At 42.9% G+C, this 18,958-nt stretch overlaps 1 protein-coding gene across 1 annotated transcript; it reads right to left on the bottom strand.

Moving 5' to 3' along the window:
- Positions 1–284: 284 nt before the first annotated feature.
- LOC139640439 (transcription elongation factor SPT5-like) lies at positions 285–18,635 on the bottom strand (the record flags this gene model as incomplete). The annotated part of the gene is given in 20 exon segments (XM_071514635.1): positions 285–414; positions 416–480; positions 2,827–2,901; positions 2,903–2,996; positions 4,407–4,518; positions 4,521–4,564; positions 4,707–4,812; positions 7,092–7,219; positions 7,681–7,783; positions 8,758–8,865; positions 9,676–9,760; positions 10,104–10,229; positions 10,906–11,052; positions 12,522–12,668; positions 13,930–14,085; positions 14,315–14,451; positions 15,541–15,631; positions 16,400–16,505; positions 18,340–18,410; positions 18,546–18,635. Coding segments are annotated over 20 exon segments (2,121 nt in total), but the record flags the coding sequence as incomplete, so codon positions are not given.
- Between the last annotated feature and the right edge of the window lie 323 nt (positions 18,636–18,958).

Genomic DNA, 18,958 nt, shown 5'->3' with positions numbered 1-18,958 from the left:
TTCATGTTAACTAAGGTATTAATTTATACATTATTTAATAGTTTATAAAGATGACTATTAAATAATGTATAAATTAATACCTTAGTTAACATGAACACCATTAGTAAATGATTACCAGACACATTAGTTAACTGTTAATTAATGTACCCTTATTGTAAAGTGTTACTGATTTTGGATATCGCCCAAGCCTAGATGTGCATGAATTCCACTGTAGTGTGTGTCTGTGTGTGTGTGTGTGTGTGTGTGTGTGAGAGAGTGTGTGTGTGTGCGTGTGTGTGTGTTACCGTGACGCTCCTGATGACCCCGGTCTGTCCCATCAGGTCCATGAAGGAGTCTTTGACCCGGACCAGGATGTCGGTGGTCACCCAGTCGCTGCTGCCCTGCTCGATGTTGGAGCCGGGGGTGTGGGGGTGTAGCCGCCGGGGAGGGCGCTCCGGGCGTCATGGGACTGTAACCCACCGGGCTGGGACTGGGACTCGCCTGAGGACAGACCGGACCGAGATTTGTAAGCTCTAAAACGTAGCAGACATGATGAGAATATGCAATATAATTCATCTAAGGTTCAGTAGAGAGAAGGCACACCCAGCGAGGGGCAGAAAAGAGGACAAACAGGACTAGGGATAGGAGGATATAAGATTTTATCTTTTATCGCAATAAAAACACTCAAGATAATTTTATCTTAGTGAATTTCTATTATCGGGATAATCCTGAATATCCTCACATGAGCGTGAATATCCTCACGAGTGACTTGAAAAAGCTGTCTAGCTCATTAATGTACAGTCCTATTGATTTCCTGATTTATTTTTGAATTGCCATTTGCCACAAGGGGGAGCCGGCATCTTTCCAGTCAATCGTCACCATGGCTGAAGGCTCGGCTTGCCCATTGTATCCCCCACAAGAAAAAGTTAAATCGGATGTGTGGAAATACTATGGATTCAAAACTAAGGAACGACGGAGTGCATTTACAACACATAACTAATTGAACCATGTGGATGCTTGGATATCAGGTTTCTTTTTATTAATGGATTTTTTCTCTCATTGTGATTACCTGCTTGGTGTTGGCGAGAGTCTGAATCTGTCCTTTAGTTTTTCACTAAAAAGGATGTTCACAAAAAAAAGATATGTGTCCTGTGATGCAATAAAAATATTTGTTTCTTAACAAAATGTAAGGTAAAGTGATGCCAGTATGTTTTAGTGCCATTTTAAGAGTTTTAAGCATATTTTGATGATTATCGGGATAATATCGCGAATCGCAATATTTTGGCCAGGATAATCGTGACATGAAATTTTCATATCGTCCCATGCCTAAACAGGACTTCTTTAAAAAAAAGAACAGAAGAGTGCGCGACTGGAATTTTCTTCATAACATACCAACTAACACACACACACACAGAGGAATGTAAAATGACGTAAAGTAAGTCACAGATGCACTGCAGTGTGCTTCAGAATTCAACTCCTGGTCCAACAAACAAACGCTCAGAACTATTTTGATTTTAACAGTATGTACAGTTAAAATCAGTATGTATGATAATGAGTTAACTAATAACAGTATGTATGATAATGAGAGTTAACTAATAACAGTATGTATGATAATGAGTTAACTAATAACAGTATGTATGATAATGAGTTAAATAATAACAGTATGTATGATGAGTTAACTAATAACAGTATGTATGATAATGAGTTAAATAATAACAGTATGTATGATGAGTTAACTAATAACAGTATGTATGATAATGAGAGTTAACTAATAACAGTATGTATAATGAGAGTTAAATAATAACAGTATGTATGATGAGTTAACTAATAACAGTATGTATGATAATGAGTTAAATAATAACAGTATGTATGATAATGAGTTAACTAATAACAGTATGTATGATAATGAGAGTTAGCTAATAACAGTATGTATGATAATGAGAGTTAAATAATAACAGTATGTATGATAATGAGTTAACTAATAACAGTATGTATGATAATGAGTTAACTAATAACAGTATGTATGATAATGAGAGTTAGCTAATAACAGTATGTATGATAATGAGAGTTAAATAATAACAGTATGTATGATAATGAGTTAACTAATAACAGTATGTATGATAATGAGTTAACTAATAACAGTATGTATGATAATGAGAGTTAACTAATAACAGTATGTATGATAATGAGAGTTAACTAATAACAGTATGTATGATAATGAGAGTTAACTAATAACAGTATGTATGATAATGAGTTAAATAATAACAGTATGTATGATAATGAGTTAACTAATAACAGTATGTATGATAATGAGAGTTAGCTAATAACAGTATGTATGATAATGAGAGTTAAATAATAACAGTATGTATGATAATGAGTTAACTAATAACAGTATGTATGATAATGAGTTAACTAATAACAGTATGTATGATAATGAGAGTTAGCTAATAACAGTATGTATGATAATGAGAGTTAAATAATAACAGTATGTATGATAATGAGTTAACTAATAACAGTATGTATGATAATGAGTTAACTAATAACAGTATGTATGATAATGAGAGTTAACTAATAACAGTATGTATGATAATGCTAACCTAATTAATAACAGTATATACAATAATGGTAGCTTAGCCTGCACAGTGCAATCAACCTGCATTCTGTTATTCCATCAGCTTTGATTATTAGAAAATGAAAATAGTTGCCGCCCTAATTAAAACTGTTGTCATGGTCGCCCGTATATAAACCTGCTTTAACAAATCCCAAGTGAACGTGTTTTAAACTAATTTTGTAGCACAAGAAAATGCAGAAGAAGCCGTTAGATCATTTCGACTCCGCCCCCTCTACCTGATAGGCCATGGGAGAAGGCGTCGGGTGGTAGCTGGCTGGAGAGTGTGTGTTCTGGTACCCGACGGGCGAGGTGCGCCACCTGGTGGTAACTCTGAGGACTGGGACTGGGCTGGTACGAACCCTGAGGGGACGGAGCCGCATAGGGAGAGTACTGCTCCGTGTTATACCTGCAGAGAGAGAGAGACAGGCAGAGAGAGAGACAGGCAGAGAGAGAGACAGGTTAGACTGGGCCGCATAGGGAGAGTACTGCTCCGTGTTATACCTGCAGAGAGAGAGACAGGCAGAGAGAGAGACAGGCAGAGAGAGAGAGACAGGTTAGACTGGGCCACATAGGGAGAGTACTGCTCCGTGTTATACCTGCAGAGAGAGAGAGACAAGCAGAGAGACAGACAGGTTAGTACTGCTCCGTGTTATACCTGCAGAGAGAGAGAGACAAGCAGAGAGACAGACAGGCAGAGAGAGAGAGACAGGTTAGACTGGGCCGCATAGGGAGAGTACTGCTCCGTGTTATACCTGCAGAGAGAGAGACAGGCAGAGAGAGAGAGAGACAGGTTAGACTGGGCTGCATAGGGAGAGTACTGCTCCGTGTTATACCTGCAGAGAGAGAGAGACAAGCAGAGAGAGAGAGAGAGAGAGAGAGAGAGAGGGAGACAGGTTAGACTGGGCCGCATAGGGAGAGTACTGCTCCGTGTTATACCTGCAGAGAGAGAGACAAGCAGAGAGAGAGAGAGAGAGACAGGTTAGACTGGGCCGCATAGGGAGAGTACTGCTCCGTGTTATACCTGCAGAGAGAGAGAGACAGGCAGAGAGAGAGACAGGCAGAGAGAGAGAGACAGGTTAGACTGGGCTGCATAGGGAGAGTACTGCTCCGTGTTATACCTGCAGAGAGAGAGACAGTCAGAGAGACAGACAGGCAGAGAGACAGGCAGAGAGAGAGAGAGAGAGACAGGTTAGACTGGGCCGCATAGGGAGAGTACTGCTCCGTGTTATATCTGCAGAGAGAGAGAGACAGGTTAGTACTGCTCTGTGTATACCTGCAGAGAGACAGACAGGCAGAGAGAGAGACAGGTTAGTACTGCTCTGTGTTATACCTGCAGAGAGACAGACAGGCAGAGAGAGAGACAGATTAGTACTGCTCCATGTTATACCTGCAGAGAGACAGACAGGCAGAGAGAGAGACAGATTAGTACTGCTCCATGTTATACCTGCAGAGAGACAGACAGGCAGAGAGAGTGAGAGAGACAGGCAGAGAGACAGACAGGCAGAGAGAGTGAGAGAGACAGGTTAGTACTGCTCCGTGTTATACCTGCAGAGAGAGAGAGAGACAGACAGACAGACAGGCAGAGAGTGAGAGAGACAGGCAGAGAGACAGACAGGCAGAGAGAGTGAGAGAGACAGGTTAGTACTGCTCCGTGTTATACCTGCAGAGAGTGAGAGAGACAGGCAGAGAGAGAGAGAGAGAGACAGGCAGAGAGAGAGAGAGACAGGCAGAGAGAGAGACAGGCAGTGTATCAGCCTCTCCTTCATAAAGTCGGTTCCTGCTGTGCTGCTGACTGGGAGACTGTGTTGATACTCACATAGCAGGCGTGCCTGGAGTCTGCGGGTTGTACTGAGGGTTGACCTGTGGAGAGGGGACTTCTGGGTAACCCGGGGTCTGGGGGTTGGGCGTGCCGCCGTACCCCTGGGGGAGGGGGAGGGCTCGTCGTCGTAGCCGAAGTCGTACTCATCATCGTTCCTGAGGAGGAAGAGGGAAAAACACGCAGAAGAAGAGAGGAGGGCACAGTTATAACATTGTACTGAACTGTGTGTGTGTGTGTGTGTGTGTGTGTATCTGTGTGTGTGTGTGTGTGTGTCTGTGTGTGTGTGTGTGCGTTCACCTGGAGGGGGTGTTGGGGTTGTTGGGGTCCCAGGCTCCGCTCTGGCCCGGCGTTCTGCTCCCATCATGCAGCGGGGTCTGGGAGCCATAGTGAGGCGTACGGCTTCCTGCTTTTGGGACGGAGGAGACGAGAGGCGCGTTCAGTCACAAAGTCGCACAGGATTGTGGGTAAATGTTAAGCCTACCACTTCTTCCTGGATTGTATTTTCCCCCCAGATCTACTCATTTACACAGAAAACAGAACAGCATCCCGGTGTTTTCCACATACGGCCATAAAAGAACTACTGACTGCATTTCTGTCCAGGAAATCACACGGTCAATTTCATGCATGTGATGAAGTGTTGTTTCCACGTTTTCTGGATGGAATCAAACTAAATGTTTTGGGATTTGGTTCTGGGAAATGCATTTTGTGCCAGAGGAAACACATTTTGGGACACGACTCCCAGACAGCAGGAGTTTAGAACAGCAAATGGAAAAGCTTTGAACTGGATATAGATTGGATCACTGTAAGAGCAGAGAGAGACTACACACCACAGTCCACAGTCTGGACCCACCTGACTGACTGGTCTGGGTTTCTCATTCTCTTAAAAGTCATTCTGATCTACAGGCTTCTGCTTAAATGCTTTGAAATGAGTTTCTTAGACAAATATAAACAGTGAAGTTGATCCTTTGTATGAATTTCTTTCCAAAGCCTTTGCCTTTCCATCAAGGCCACCGATAACCATACTGTCGTACTTTATGTTGATAAGCTGTTTATTATATAGGCAAGGTATTGTCGTTTGATGATGTCACTGACTACTCGTGTGATGATGATGTTGATGATGCTGTTGACGATGACATGGTTCAGTCTTGTAAGGACTGTTGTTGATGTATATGAGTTTATTGCAAGCCGTATGGGCATGAACAGACACTTGAGCCAGTTCTCATTAGAGCCCTGCATTCTGGCCCGAGGCTATGATAGACTCGGGCCGGGCTGCGGGACGATTTTCACATCGCTAACTCGGGCTCGGCTCCGGCCTGTTTCTTTTTTTTTTTTTTTTGAGCTTGGGAGCTTGAACTCAATAGGCATACCAATCAAAGAAACACACAGAAGACACAGTCTGCCTGGCCACACGCCCTCCTGTCACTTCCAGGCAGCACGGGCCTCATGGACTAACGTTACTGCTCTGTTCTAGAGGAAATGGACTCCAGCCATGTTCTCTGGTGAAGCTTTTGTTCGTACACAGCATGCGTTCAGTTTGCTGCTCTGTTACAGTTCCACCTGTGCTCTGCCCGTTCTGTTGCACGTATCTATTATTTTACCTATGGGTAAGTCAACACAGTTATCCAGTTTTGCTTATTGTTCTATAAACACTTCACGTTGTACTGTGAGGAACGTTAACGTCCCCTGGAAGAGTACTTATGTCCCTTTTTATGAGTGTAGATGTACTGTTGCCAAATAGAAGCTTCTCAGTGGCTCTCGGTGGATAACTTCATCTCCAACATATATTTAAGCGACATTGATTCATGTATCCTCTATTTTCCTAACTGACATGGTGATAAACTAAACTACAATAAGCAAACTAGTATTTATATACATTTATATGGCTAAAATACGGAACAGACGGACGCGTAGTAGTCCGCCAGAGTTGCGTCTCTGGTCCTGTTAAAAAGCTCAACCTTTTTCTGATAACATTTGAACTGACACATTTAATACTGGCAATGCTTTGGAAGTGTTTTGTATGGTGTTGATTTAATAAGCTATTAGAAATTGATCAAACACATTAGGTTTTTATGTAAAGAAAACAAAAAAAACAAAAAACAAATTCGGGCTCGGGGCTGAGAATTGTCATAAGCCTTAGGGCCCGGGCCAGGCTAGGGCCTAAATCTGAGGCCCGTGCAGGGCTCTAATTCTCCTGGATTTGGAAGGAACTTTGGTGCAGTGGTGTGAGTCACCTTTGTCACTCTATCTTAATGTTTCTATGTGACACTATATGTTTTATATTGTTATACTGCAACACAAATCGCCCATCTGGGACAATAAAATTGACTTGACTTGACCAAGGCAAAGAATCTAAAATATAAGATAGTTTTGATTTTGTTTTTTGATCGCTACATAATTCCATTTGTGTTATTTCATAGTTTTGATGTCTTTACCGTTATTGTGTGGAAAATAAAAGAAAAGTGTGGTGTGTCCAAACTTTTGGCTGGTAGTGTAAATGATATCAGTGTGCATGATATCATAACATATCATCAGTTCATGCTGCACAGGCTGCAGACTCTTAACTAGCAAACTAATCATCAGTGTAGCAGTGACTCCTGGCCATACATGGCTGTTCTGGACCCAGACACACACACACACACACACACACACACAACACACACACACACTCTAACAGTGTCTTACCATCATGCAGCGGCGTCTGCGACCCATACATGGGTGTTCTGGAGCCGGTGCCGTACATGGGCGTCTGGGAGCCGTACATGGGAGTTCGCCCATGGGTGGAGGTCATACCGCTGTGTCTCTTAGCTCCCCTAGAGAGGAGAGAGAGGGGGAGAGAGAGAGAGAGAGAGAGAGAGAGAGAGAGAGAGAGAGAGAGAGAGAGAGAGAGACAGAGAGAAAGAGAGAGACAGAGAGAGAGAGACAGAGAGAGACAGACAGAGAGACAGAGACAGAGAGACAGACAGAGACAGACAGAGAGACGACAGAGAGAGAGAGAGAGAGAGAGAGAGAGAGAGAGAGAGAGAGAGAGAGAGAGAGAGAGAGAGAGAGAGAGAGAGAGAGGAGAGACAGACAGACAGACAGACAGACAGAGAGAGAGAGTCAGGTTAGACATGTCCTCAATAATGTCGATAAGTTGATTTTTGGTAGAGTGACTGATAAAGGAAAGAAAGATTGTGAGAAAGAGAAACCGATAGAGAGACAGAATGAGAGGAAGAAAGGCTGTGTGTGTGTGTGTGTGTGTGTGTGTGTGTGTGTGTGTGTGTGTACATACATGGTAGTTAGGCGCTGTCTGTCTACAGAGATTGTCTGGCAGGTGGAGTGCAGCTCCACTCTGGCTGTAGACTCTGTAGCGTCCTTCACCACACCAATGTATCCTGGGAAATGGAGGCACAAGAGTTAGTCAATGCCAGTATAACCTGGGAAATATATACAGGCACAACCATTAGTACCAAGATCATTTACCACCAAAACTTCAAACCTGCTTATATCTGCCAACTCTCTGGTTGGACAAGAAAACAGATATTATTCTTTGGTCAGTGTGATAAATTAGATTAGACATCCAACTATCAGCTGGTCCTGATTGTTCCTATAATATTTTTATTTTCTTAAGGTTATGGCTTCAAAATAGATTTCTGGTGATTTTTTGCTTGAATTTTGCTCTCCATTTTTATGATAAAAAACTACAAGATCACATTTTAAGTCACTTGGGTCAAGGTTCCAGATTCCAGCTTCTTAAATGTGAATATTTTCTGGTTTCTTTCCTCCTCTATGACAGTAAACTGAATATCTTTGGGTTGTGGACAAAACAAGACATTTGAGGACGTCATCTTGGGCTTTGGGGAAACACTGATCCACATTTTTCACCATTTTCTGACATTTTATAGACCAAACAACTAATCGATTAATCGAGAAAATAATGGACAATGAAAATAATCGTTAGTTGCAGCCCTAGTGACAAACCTGGCTGCACCCAACTGATGCCCATGTGTCCATCACTTGAAGAAGAAAAAAATACAAAAAAAAACAAAAAAAAAACCTACTCGTACAAAATAATGGATGGTGCGCATTAAACCAAATGACAACTTTTTGTTGTTTTTGATGTACTTTTTAACTGAAATCCTTGGTTGACTAAATGAGAACACTTTTACAGACTGGATCTCCTACTGTGGAGAAGTCAGAGGATGAATTTTCAAAACAATATTTGTCCAAATTGGATATACAGTGCTTTTACACAAAACTCTTCATTTGTTATTGCGAGTCAGAAATGTATTGTCCATGGTGCTGACAGGACCTGCTGCCGGTTTCTGTTCAGAATATGATCCGGTTCTGAATCTCAGTCCAGGCTCACCTTTGTAGGGACCCTGGGAGATGCGGACGGTCTGGCCGATCAGATCGTTGTCTCTCCTCCCTCGGCCCCGCCCCATCCCCCCTCCGCCGCCTCCTCTCTGCTGCTGGCCTGGACCGCGGCAAGATGAAGACGAAGACATTTTTTTTTTACTATGGGACATTATTTCATACTCACAATCAGATGAGAAGGAAATGCCTGTGTGTCAGACCTTGAGTAAACAGGATCTGAAAATAATCTTCTTTAAGTGGCAAACTGGAGTGGTTTACTACACAAAATACTACAAGTGAGCGCCAGAAGACTTTGGCCTAAATGTCAGTTTAGCTGCTGGCCTTGAATGTGTAAATGAAAGCAACTGTGTGCTTTGTTGAGGCAACTGAAGCTAGTTCCTTCTCTCCACCCAAACTCCACAGCAATGACAAATGACTTTAACTGCACTGTGTTGAGAGCTTTAAGAGGTCAGTGTCTGATCTCATGTTTTGGCACAAAAGCCCTGACACCGTGTGTTTTCTGTAAAGCACTCTGTCTCTTAGAAACACTTCAAGACTCCTAATCCAGAGAGAGTTCAAGTCCGTTTCTTTCTACAGCCCTTTAGCACAAGCATGTCTCGAAGTACTTCATTTTTTAATTAACATTTTTAGTTAACTTTTTGTGCACAGCAGTAATTAGCTTGCCTCTTAGTAAATCTGTCCCTGTGACGGTTGTTGGTGTTTACATCAGAAACCACTACTTCTTAATTTCTCCTTCATGTAGCAGTATCTGCATGTAGAGGCTCTATCTGAAACACAGCATGCCAACATTTGGACATTTTCTTACACAAGACCAGAAGAAATGCCCCTTGCGTGTGTGTGTGTGTGTGTGTGTGTGTGTGTGTGTGTGTGTGTGTGTTTGCGTGGAGCAGGTCCCGGGCCGGACACTCACCTCCCCCCCCGTGGTGCATGGGGCTGCTGATGCGGGGGCTCATGGGAGCGAAGCCTCCCACTGTGAAGTTGGTCACGTCTCTGGGCTGAAACAGGACCGCTCACAGTGTGAAACGCAGAGGATTTAAATATTTAAAGTTTACTGACATGCTGTTTACACTCTATTCCAAAACAGAAATGAAAAATGAGGTGTTCTGAGAACTCACGGCTCAAGTGTTCATTTAATAATAAACTTCATTTTTGCGATTACTGCCAGAAATGCTTGCTTTTTTCATTTTTTAAAATCATGTTGACGCAATTGGCAATGTTTTCCATTTCTTTTTGTGATAACTACAGCTGCAACAAATCAACATGTTGGTCATGAATATGCAAATCAATGGATTTACATAATCAATACTGCGCTGAGTATTCAGCCAATGAGGTGCTGACCTTGGATCCCCCGGCCAGCACCAGGTGTCTCGTCTTGCAGACGAACATTCCTCCGTTCTCCACCAGCTTCTTACAGTGCAGGAAGGCGAAGCCGCGGAACAGGTGACGGATCTCCCCCTCTCGACCCTGGAGGACACACACACACACACACACACACACACACACACACACACACACACACACACACACACACACACACACACACACACACACACACACACACACACACACACACACACACACACACACACACACACACACACACACACACACACACACACACACACACACACACACACACACACACACGACAAATTATGAATGGAAAACACATTTGTTCACATTTTAAGTACTCATTACAAACTGTTTCCAGTATATTTGGCCACATGGGGGGAAGTTAAAGAATTAAAAAACGTTAATGCATGAATATATTTTCATGTGTTTTCTGTCTCATCACCATCCACCAGGTCCAATACCTGGTCCATACTTGGCACATAATTCTCTTAGTTACATCTGAAGGATTTTGTTGAAAAAAAAAAATATATATGAATTATGAATCAATTATGAACTATGAATCAATTTTGGAGAGGATTTCAAAACCACAAATGATTCTATCCTCAATAAATTTCCTCAAAAACTTTTTGTAAGCAAAGGTGTTAAAATGACTCCTAACTTTAAAAGTTTCCCACAATGAGGTTTACTTTGATGCAAACAATTCTTCTCAGACTGTGGATCTCATTTCAGAAGGAAACACTTAAGGCTTTAAAGCCAATGAGAGAGCAGCAGGTCCTCCGGTCCTTACAGAGTGCGGCCCGTCGATGACCTTGACGATGTCTTTGACGTGGATGTTGTTCTGCTCGGAGTCGAGCGCCACGGCGAAGCGGTTGTCCTTCCTGCGGTTCACCGCCTGGTGCCGCACCGTCAGCACCTTGCCGTGCATGTTCAGCACCTGGACCGAGACAAGACCGGGTGTTAGACCTGAACCAAAGGCTGGCTCTTTACTGTCCTGTGGGGGCTGAATACCTGGCAAACTGGCAAACTAGAGATGTTACGATACCATTTTTTCCTCCCGATACCGATACCTGAACTTGCGTATCGGCCGATACCGAGTATCGATCCGATACCAGTGCGTTAAAAAAAAAAAAAATATATATTATTATTATTTTTTAACAGCTGTATACTACTAACCCTGTATGGATGTGATATGATTGCTATCATTGTTGTATGGCCTGGCTCAGGTTAAAGCCTTTGTAAAACATGAACAAATACATACAGAGAATGAATGCCATAGAACTTTCTTTTATTATCTAGTTTGACAGTCAGTCATAACTGAAAAAGAACATAAATAAATAAATCTAGGAATAAATAACAATTCCTTTAAATTGTCCTTTAAATTATTGCCAAATTGCTGACATTTTGCTAGCTCTGACTAATGTCACACTCTCCGCTAGCACCGCACGTGTTGTTGTTTGCCTGTGTAGCGTAAATGAGCGATCATCACAAGATAAATTACCGGAAATCAATTCTTCTTCTCCGCTCTAAAAAAGTAGTTCCCTGTGGCAGCACAGCGCAACTTGCTGTGTAGGCTACCGTTTTAGAGCAGCGAAGAAGAATTGATTTCCAGGAAAACGGCCGTTTTATCCGGGTGAAACTACTTTAAAGAAAAAAGATTTTCTTTGGGGCTAATAAATTACGTGATATCGGATCGGTGCAAAGACTCGTGTACTCGCCGATAACCGATCCAACATTTTAGGCTTATCAGAGGCATTTCTGATACTGGAAGGGATGATTCCACAAAACAGCCTGGATGGAGAAGCTGTGACCATCCTGCAACAGCTGACACATCTAAATCCTCCTGCAGCAGTCTATCACCTAGAATATCTTACTGTTCTATAGTAACATGTTACCTGGAATGACTCTGACTGTGCTGTGACTCTACAGTCTGGGTCTAGACCCCACCTCCATCCTGTAGTACAGTGATTCTCAACCTTTTTCATATCAAGGACCCCTAATTTAGTCCACATTAGGGCCCCCATGGACCCCCATATGATGAGATTTTGTCTCTCAGACGCAAATCTGAGAATATTTTTATAGTTAGAAATGATTTTGTCCAGAATTCCATGACTATCTGTACTGTAGGTAGAGAGATAACAGAGAAACTATGATCAAAACAGTCATTCTTCTACATTCTCTAATTGTGTTCACTTCTTGTAAATGAAATAATGGTGAAGTTCAACAATTTATCAATTTGGTGGGGACCCCCTGGAACCCTCTCAAGGACCACTGGTGGTCCCCGGACCCCACGTTGACAACCACTGCTATAGTAGACTCCTTCCTCCAATGTCTCTCTCTGGCTGTACTGTACCTCCTGTAGTCTGGGGGTCTAGATCCTGCCTCCATCCTGTAACAGTGTATTACCTGGAATGTCTCTCTCTCCAGCCGGACTATGACTCCTACAGTCTGGGGGTCCAGCTGGACCAGCTCCCCCCACTCATGTTGTCCTCCAGCGTCCACGCCGGACGCCGTCTCCGAGCAGAGCTGCAGGTCCCGGGGCAACACCTTCAACTGCACGCACACACACACACACACACACACACACACACACACACACACACACACACACACGACAGGGAGAGACGTGTGAAGTGCAAACACAAAGTGGCAAGTGGCCATGAAAGGGGTTCAAGCCTTTACTGACAGGTAAAAAATATGGAAAAGATTTCAGTCCTACTGGCTTGAACCCCTAACAAGTGTGGGAGGTAGACCTATATTTGTTTTTGTTTTTAAATCTAAAATGAAAAAAAATTCTGTTGAAATGTGTCATGTTTTTGAGACTTGTAAATCATGACATTTTCAAGAGGTCAGAAGATAAGTAGGCTACCCAATGAAGAGGGGGTCAACGCTGCTTATGGACCTAACACTTCCTCAAATATGTAAATATGCAAACACACACACACACCCCGACGTTTCCCACAGCTTGGCAGGGCGGCACATCTGCTGCCTGTTAAACTGCCATCAGATAATCTGTACTTTAGTGGAGCGAGGGCAAAGTACAGCTTGTGACAGAAGGGTTTACTCCTCAACTAAGTGCATTTACTCAGGTACGCTGCTTCAGTACAGTCTGGAGGTTCTGGCACTTTACTTGAGTATTTCCATTCTGTGAGACTTTCTACTTTTCCTCCACTGCATCTCTGGAGTTACTAGTTACTTTGCAGGATAAGGTTTTACACGCAAAACATACGATAAGCTCATAAAATACGTTGCATTGTTAGAATTTAAAGTCCCCAACAGTATATTAGAGCTGCAACGATTAATCGATTAGTTGTTAACTATTAAATTAATCGCAAACTATTTTTATACTTGATTAATCCGTTTGAGTAATTTTTAAGAAAAATAAGTCAAAATTCTCTGATTCCAGCTTCTTAAATGTGAATATTTTCTGGTTTCTTTCCTCCTCTATGACAGTAAACTAAATATCTTTGGGTTGTGGACAAAACAAGACATTTGAGGACGTCATCTTGGGCTTTGGGAAACACTGATCCACATTTTTCACCATTTTCTGACATTTTATAGACCAAACAACTAATCGATTAATCGAGAAAATAATCGACAGATTAATCGACAATGAAAATAACCGTTAGTTGCAGCTCTAATTTTAACTACATACACAAGAAAGACCAGGACTGAACTTCAGCTCCATGCATCACAACACCCAAAATAAACCTGAAATGAAAATTTACTGCAGCTTTCAATCTACCTGATGAGCATATATGGGAAACCCTGCACACACACACACACACACACACACACACACACAGCTGGGTACCTCGTGCATGGTGAGGTCGGAGAAGAGGATGACGAAGTTCTCCTCCACCCGGACGATGAGGCCGGTGTCGCCCTCGTACCGCCCGGCGATCACCTTCACATGGTCGCCCATCCGGAAATACTTCCTCAACTCATGAGCCGGGAACTCCAGGGGGTCCTGCGCACACACACACACACACACACACACACACACACACACACACACACACACACACAGAGAATCATAAGAGGAAGATGAGTTAAGAATGAAGTTGAGTTAGAGATTGAGTTGAATCAAGGAAAGAGAGGGAGTGTGTGTATTTTGAGCTTGTATGTAGGCATTGTGTGTACTCTGGTGTGTGTGTGTGTGTGTGTGTGTGTGTGTGTGTGTGTGTGTGTGTGTGTACCTTCAGGTCTTCGTGTTTGGGCATGATGGTGATCTTGTTGCCGTCCACGCTGAGGATTTTGCCCTGCAGGTTGATCAACTCTCCTTCACACACTTCCACGTTGTCACCCGCCTGCAGGTTGTGTTCACGCTCCTTACCTACACATACACACACACACACACACACACACACACACACACACACACACACACACACACACACACACACACACACACACACACACACACACACACACACACACACACACACACACACACACACACACACACACACACACACACACACACACACACACACACACACACACACACAAATATTACAGATTTGCTCATTGTAATCCACCTTGAGCTTCACTTGATGTATAAGAGGAGCAATGCAAATAAAATTATTCACATTATTAAGAATTCTTTTTAGCCAGTAGAAACTGTTCACACCCCGTCTTCATCCATATCCTCTCTTATCTTTGTATTCTTCATCTTCTTCCATATTTTATTTTATTAAAATCTTTATTATATTCTTTACATTTTGAGTGTTTTTACTCTGTTCTCCACTCTACACCTCTATTCTTTGCCACTGTGATGACTTTCCCCTTGAGGATCAATACAGTTTGTCTCGTATTATCATTATTGATCTGAACACCTCCATTTGTGGAGACACTCCCTAACCCCTGCATACTGTATGTCTAACCTTGACCTTTAACCTTTATTGAAAAACTAAAAAATATATGTTTCACCTTAAACTTTAGCCTATCAATGGAAAGAGATCAGCGCTGGCTGAGATTGGTTTTGAATATCAGATATGTGAATTTGTTTTGAAAAAATGATTCTGTAATTAAAATTTCTAAGGCACAATTTGAAACTGAACCCAAAGGCTTGAAATTGAATGTGATTATTATTGAATTCAACTTTTAACTGTAATTTCAAATTTGGTTCTCTCAATTCAGATTTACTTCCCTGAGAAACACACCTGAGTGACGACTGGAAGGCTCCGCCTCCTCCGAGGCGGCCAGCAGTGGCTCCGCCCCTCTCTTCACTTAACCACATTCACATTTCTGCAATTCAAATGCAATCTCTGCTGGCAGTAATCTCTTTCCATTCTTAACCTTGAACTTAACTATAACCTTAACCTAACCAATACAAGCCTAACCGTGACTTTTATCTTAAGCCTAACCCTTACCTCCATCTAACACACACACACACACACACACACACACACACACACAGTACCTGACTCGGTGACCACCTCCAGGTCTATTCCTTCTGGCTGGTCTTCAAACTTCTCCAGTTCTGACAGAGTGGGCTTCACTCCGTCTGTGATCTGTCAGTGATCAATCAATAAGCAATTCATTTAGTCAGTCGACAATCAATACAGACACAGCATCGGATTCACTTCCTCTGAGACAGAGACAGACAGACAGTGAGACAGGTGGGGACAGACAGACAGACAGGGGCTAAGGTCAAGGGGGTGGCTAAGGGGGCGGGGCCTTAAACCTTCTAGAAATGATGTGAGGAAAAGCAGGAAAATGAGCCTCCATTGTAAGTGAATGGGAGTTGGGCGCACATTAAACCTGATACAAATCTAAAACATACATGGCTAACCACTCTAAAAATTAAGGACTAATCTGATGTTCCTCTAGAATCTAAAAAGGGAGCCAGTTGGCATTGTAGGGTTCCTCACTAGAGAAATCATCCCTAGGGTTCCTTCAAGAACCCCTACATTACCACTGTCAGGTTAAAAACCTCCTATCCTAGGAACTAAATAAAAACAGCTTTGTTTTGAGTTCATCCAATGGGATCTAAAAGAGTTTAAGTCTAAGATTCAAGGAAATTCCAGAAAGCACCATTTAGTCCAACTGAAGTTAAAACATAAAAATCATCCAATCCTGCATCATGAGGTCTTCACATGACAACAGCAATTTGTCAGAGGCTCCTGGAAGAACCATCAGGGTTCACACACTGTTACTGAAGGGGTTCCTCAGGGCACCTTCTTGGGTTCCTCTAGGGTTTCAGCCTGAAGAACCCCTACAAAAAGGTTCCTGAGAGACCCTTTAGTTTTGTGGTTTCTGAAGGTAAACATCGTCCTCACCACAGCAGACATGGCGAAGCTCTTAAACAGGAATCCTTTGCGGCTGTAGCGGTTTCCCTCAAAGATCATGAAGTCTCCATCATGGCTGACCTCGCCTCCCAGAGACCTGTCAATCAAACAGTCAGTTAGCGACCCATCTGTCAATCAAATACACGCTTAAAGCCTCAGTCTGTCATTTCTACTCTACTGTACCTGCTGCCTTGCTGCTGCACTGTGGTTCCTACGCAGTTTCGATTTCAAAATTCCAAACTTTTTCAAGACTTGAATTTCTCGACTAGGTTTGAATATTTTGGTTAGCGCTCATTAGGGTTTATGCTGACAGACACGTTGCCCCCGGGCCCCTATTGGCTACGTCATATCGCTCTACAGATGAAGATGATTCTCCACAATAACAAATATACGTGAAATGACCTGAGACCTGAAACTACAGAACATCGGTCAGGCAGTTCAAGCGGTGACTGGCCGATCACCGTTTCAAACTGCCTGATCAAAGGGAACAAAACAAAACTAGAAATAACTGCCTCGCGGTTATATGCCTCCGCCAATAAACAATAAACTTAAATCATTGCAAGGTCATATTTGACTGTCCTTAGTTGAACATATATAATTAATGTGATTATTAGGTCAACTTAAAGGATTTTGGTGTCTGCAAAAGTAAGTGACAGCACTTCCACCGTTTTTGTAGAATGACCCAAGATCGTTTTCTCAGCTACAGTGGTAAGCAAAACATTATGATGTCACAGTGAAGTTGACCTTTGAACTTTTGGATATAAAATGCCATCACTTCATCATTTTATCCTATTAGACATTTGTGTGAAATTTTGTCATAATTAGCGTATGAATCTTTGAGTTATGGCCAAAAACGTCTTTTGTGAGGTCACAGTGGCCTTGACCTTTGACCTTTGACCACCAAATTCTAATCAGTTCATCCTTGAGTCCAAGTGGACGTTTGTGCCAGATGTAATGAAATTCCCTCCAGGCGTTCCTGAGATATCGCGTTCATGAGAATGGGATAAAATAAACTTTCTACTGCCAGATCAGGAAAGTGGTGGGAAGTTTTCTGTAAAAAGTCGGAGCCGGTCTGCGTCAGTCAGCAGAAGGTCAGAACATCGACAAGTCCTCCATCTGGCATCGACAGTTCAGTCCTGATCCGAGTTTGGAACCAGTTTTATTTGATAAACTGACAGAAGGCATCAACACACACTCACACGTCGTTACCTTTCCATTCTTTCCAGGCCGGTGAAGGAACCCGCTGCACCCCATAACCACAGCTGGTACTGATGGTTTACATGCTTCACTACAGGATCATCATTTCACTTCACTTTACATTGAGATATTTAGCTGAAGCTCTTGTCCTGACAGCCGTTAGAACGAGCGGGCCTACACAGAGTCCAGAGTGGCGGGACATTGCCAGAACTTTCCTAAGCTTCCAGGGGATTTTCATCTATTTTTAAAAGACTGCTGGAAATAATTTTATACTTTTCCCATACTTCTCTGATCCGCTAGATGTGTGTGCATGAGCTCTAACATCATTTCCATTCAAACCACATGTTCCCTCCCATATCCAATACCCAAGCTCTCCCAGAAATGAAACAATAACATTTTTAGTGCTTTTCATGTGTAATATTTAGTCATGATGTTTCAGTTTGTGCGACTGATCACACCTTGGACCACCCGCCACCCCCCGGACCCCCCCCCCCCCCCCCCCCTCCCCCCTCGCCCACCCGCATATGTTTTCCATTTCTAATAAATTACCAGAGATTTCTAAATGCAGCCATCACCAAGCTGGGAAATATCCATGTTCTCTGATTTGCATTATAGATATTTGTGCGATTTTGTGTTCCCTAAAAAGGCTGGGTTAGGGTTAGGGTTGGCTGTATGTGTGTGTGTGTGTGTGTGTGTGTGTGTGTGTGTGTGTGTGTGTGTGTGTGTGTGTGTACCTGATCTTCTCAGCATCAAACAGTCTCTGAGCAGGTCTCTTGAACTTCTTCCTCTTTGCAAACCAGTCTTTCTACAAGACAGACAGACAGACAGACAGACAGACAATGGTTGGAGGATGAGGGAGTGTGTGTCGAAGTGTGTGTTGTGTATGTCTGCTTCCGTGTGAGTGTGTGCGTGTGTGTGTGTTGTGTTGCGTTTTCCCCACCAGGCTCATCTTGGCCTTGATGCGGTCCAGGTCTATTCGAGGGATCATCTTCAGAGAGATGGTGTTTTGGCTCGGCTCCACGTAATCCACCTGAAGAACGACAAAAAAACATCACAGCTGGCTTCAAAAGACTGATTCCAGGAACAAATGAAAGCTGTGATTCCCAGAACGGCCTCTAGGGGCCGCCAGCACAGTGAAGAATGGTTCAGTTTCATCCATACTTGCCAACCCTCCCGATTTTCATTGCCCTATCCCGGTTTCCTCCCGGGGTCACAACTCTCCCGTATTTCTCCTTTTCGTTATCCCAACCTGTTTCTGGCTCTGTACAGCTTGTATAAGCCCTACGACTCTAAAAATTCTATAATAGTACAGCTAGACCAAGTGTATCGTTTCCATGGCGAAGAGAGCCGCTC

This window comes from Centroberyx affinis, unplaced genomic scaffold, assembly GCF_046629955.1.
Source record: "Centroberyx affinis isolate AG114_WGS23_722 - 3 ecotype Tasmania unplaced genomic scaffold, CSIRO-AGI_Caff_v1 ptg009454l_1, whole genome shotgun sequence".
NCBI classification, from domain to species: domain Eukaryota; kingdom Metazoa; phylum Chordata; class Actinopteri; order Beryciformes; family Berycidae; genus Centroberyx; species Centroberyx affinis.
This window is presented reverse-complemented; position numbering and strand designations above follow the sequence as displayed.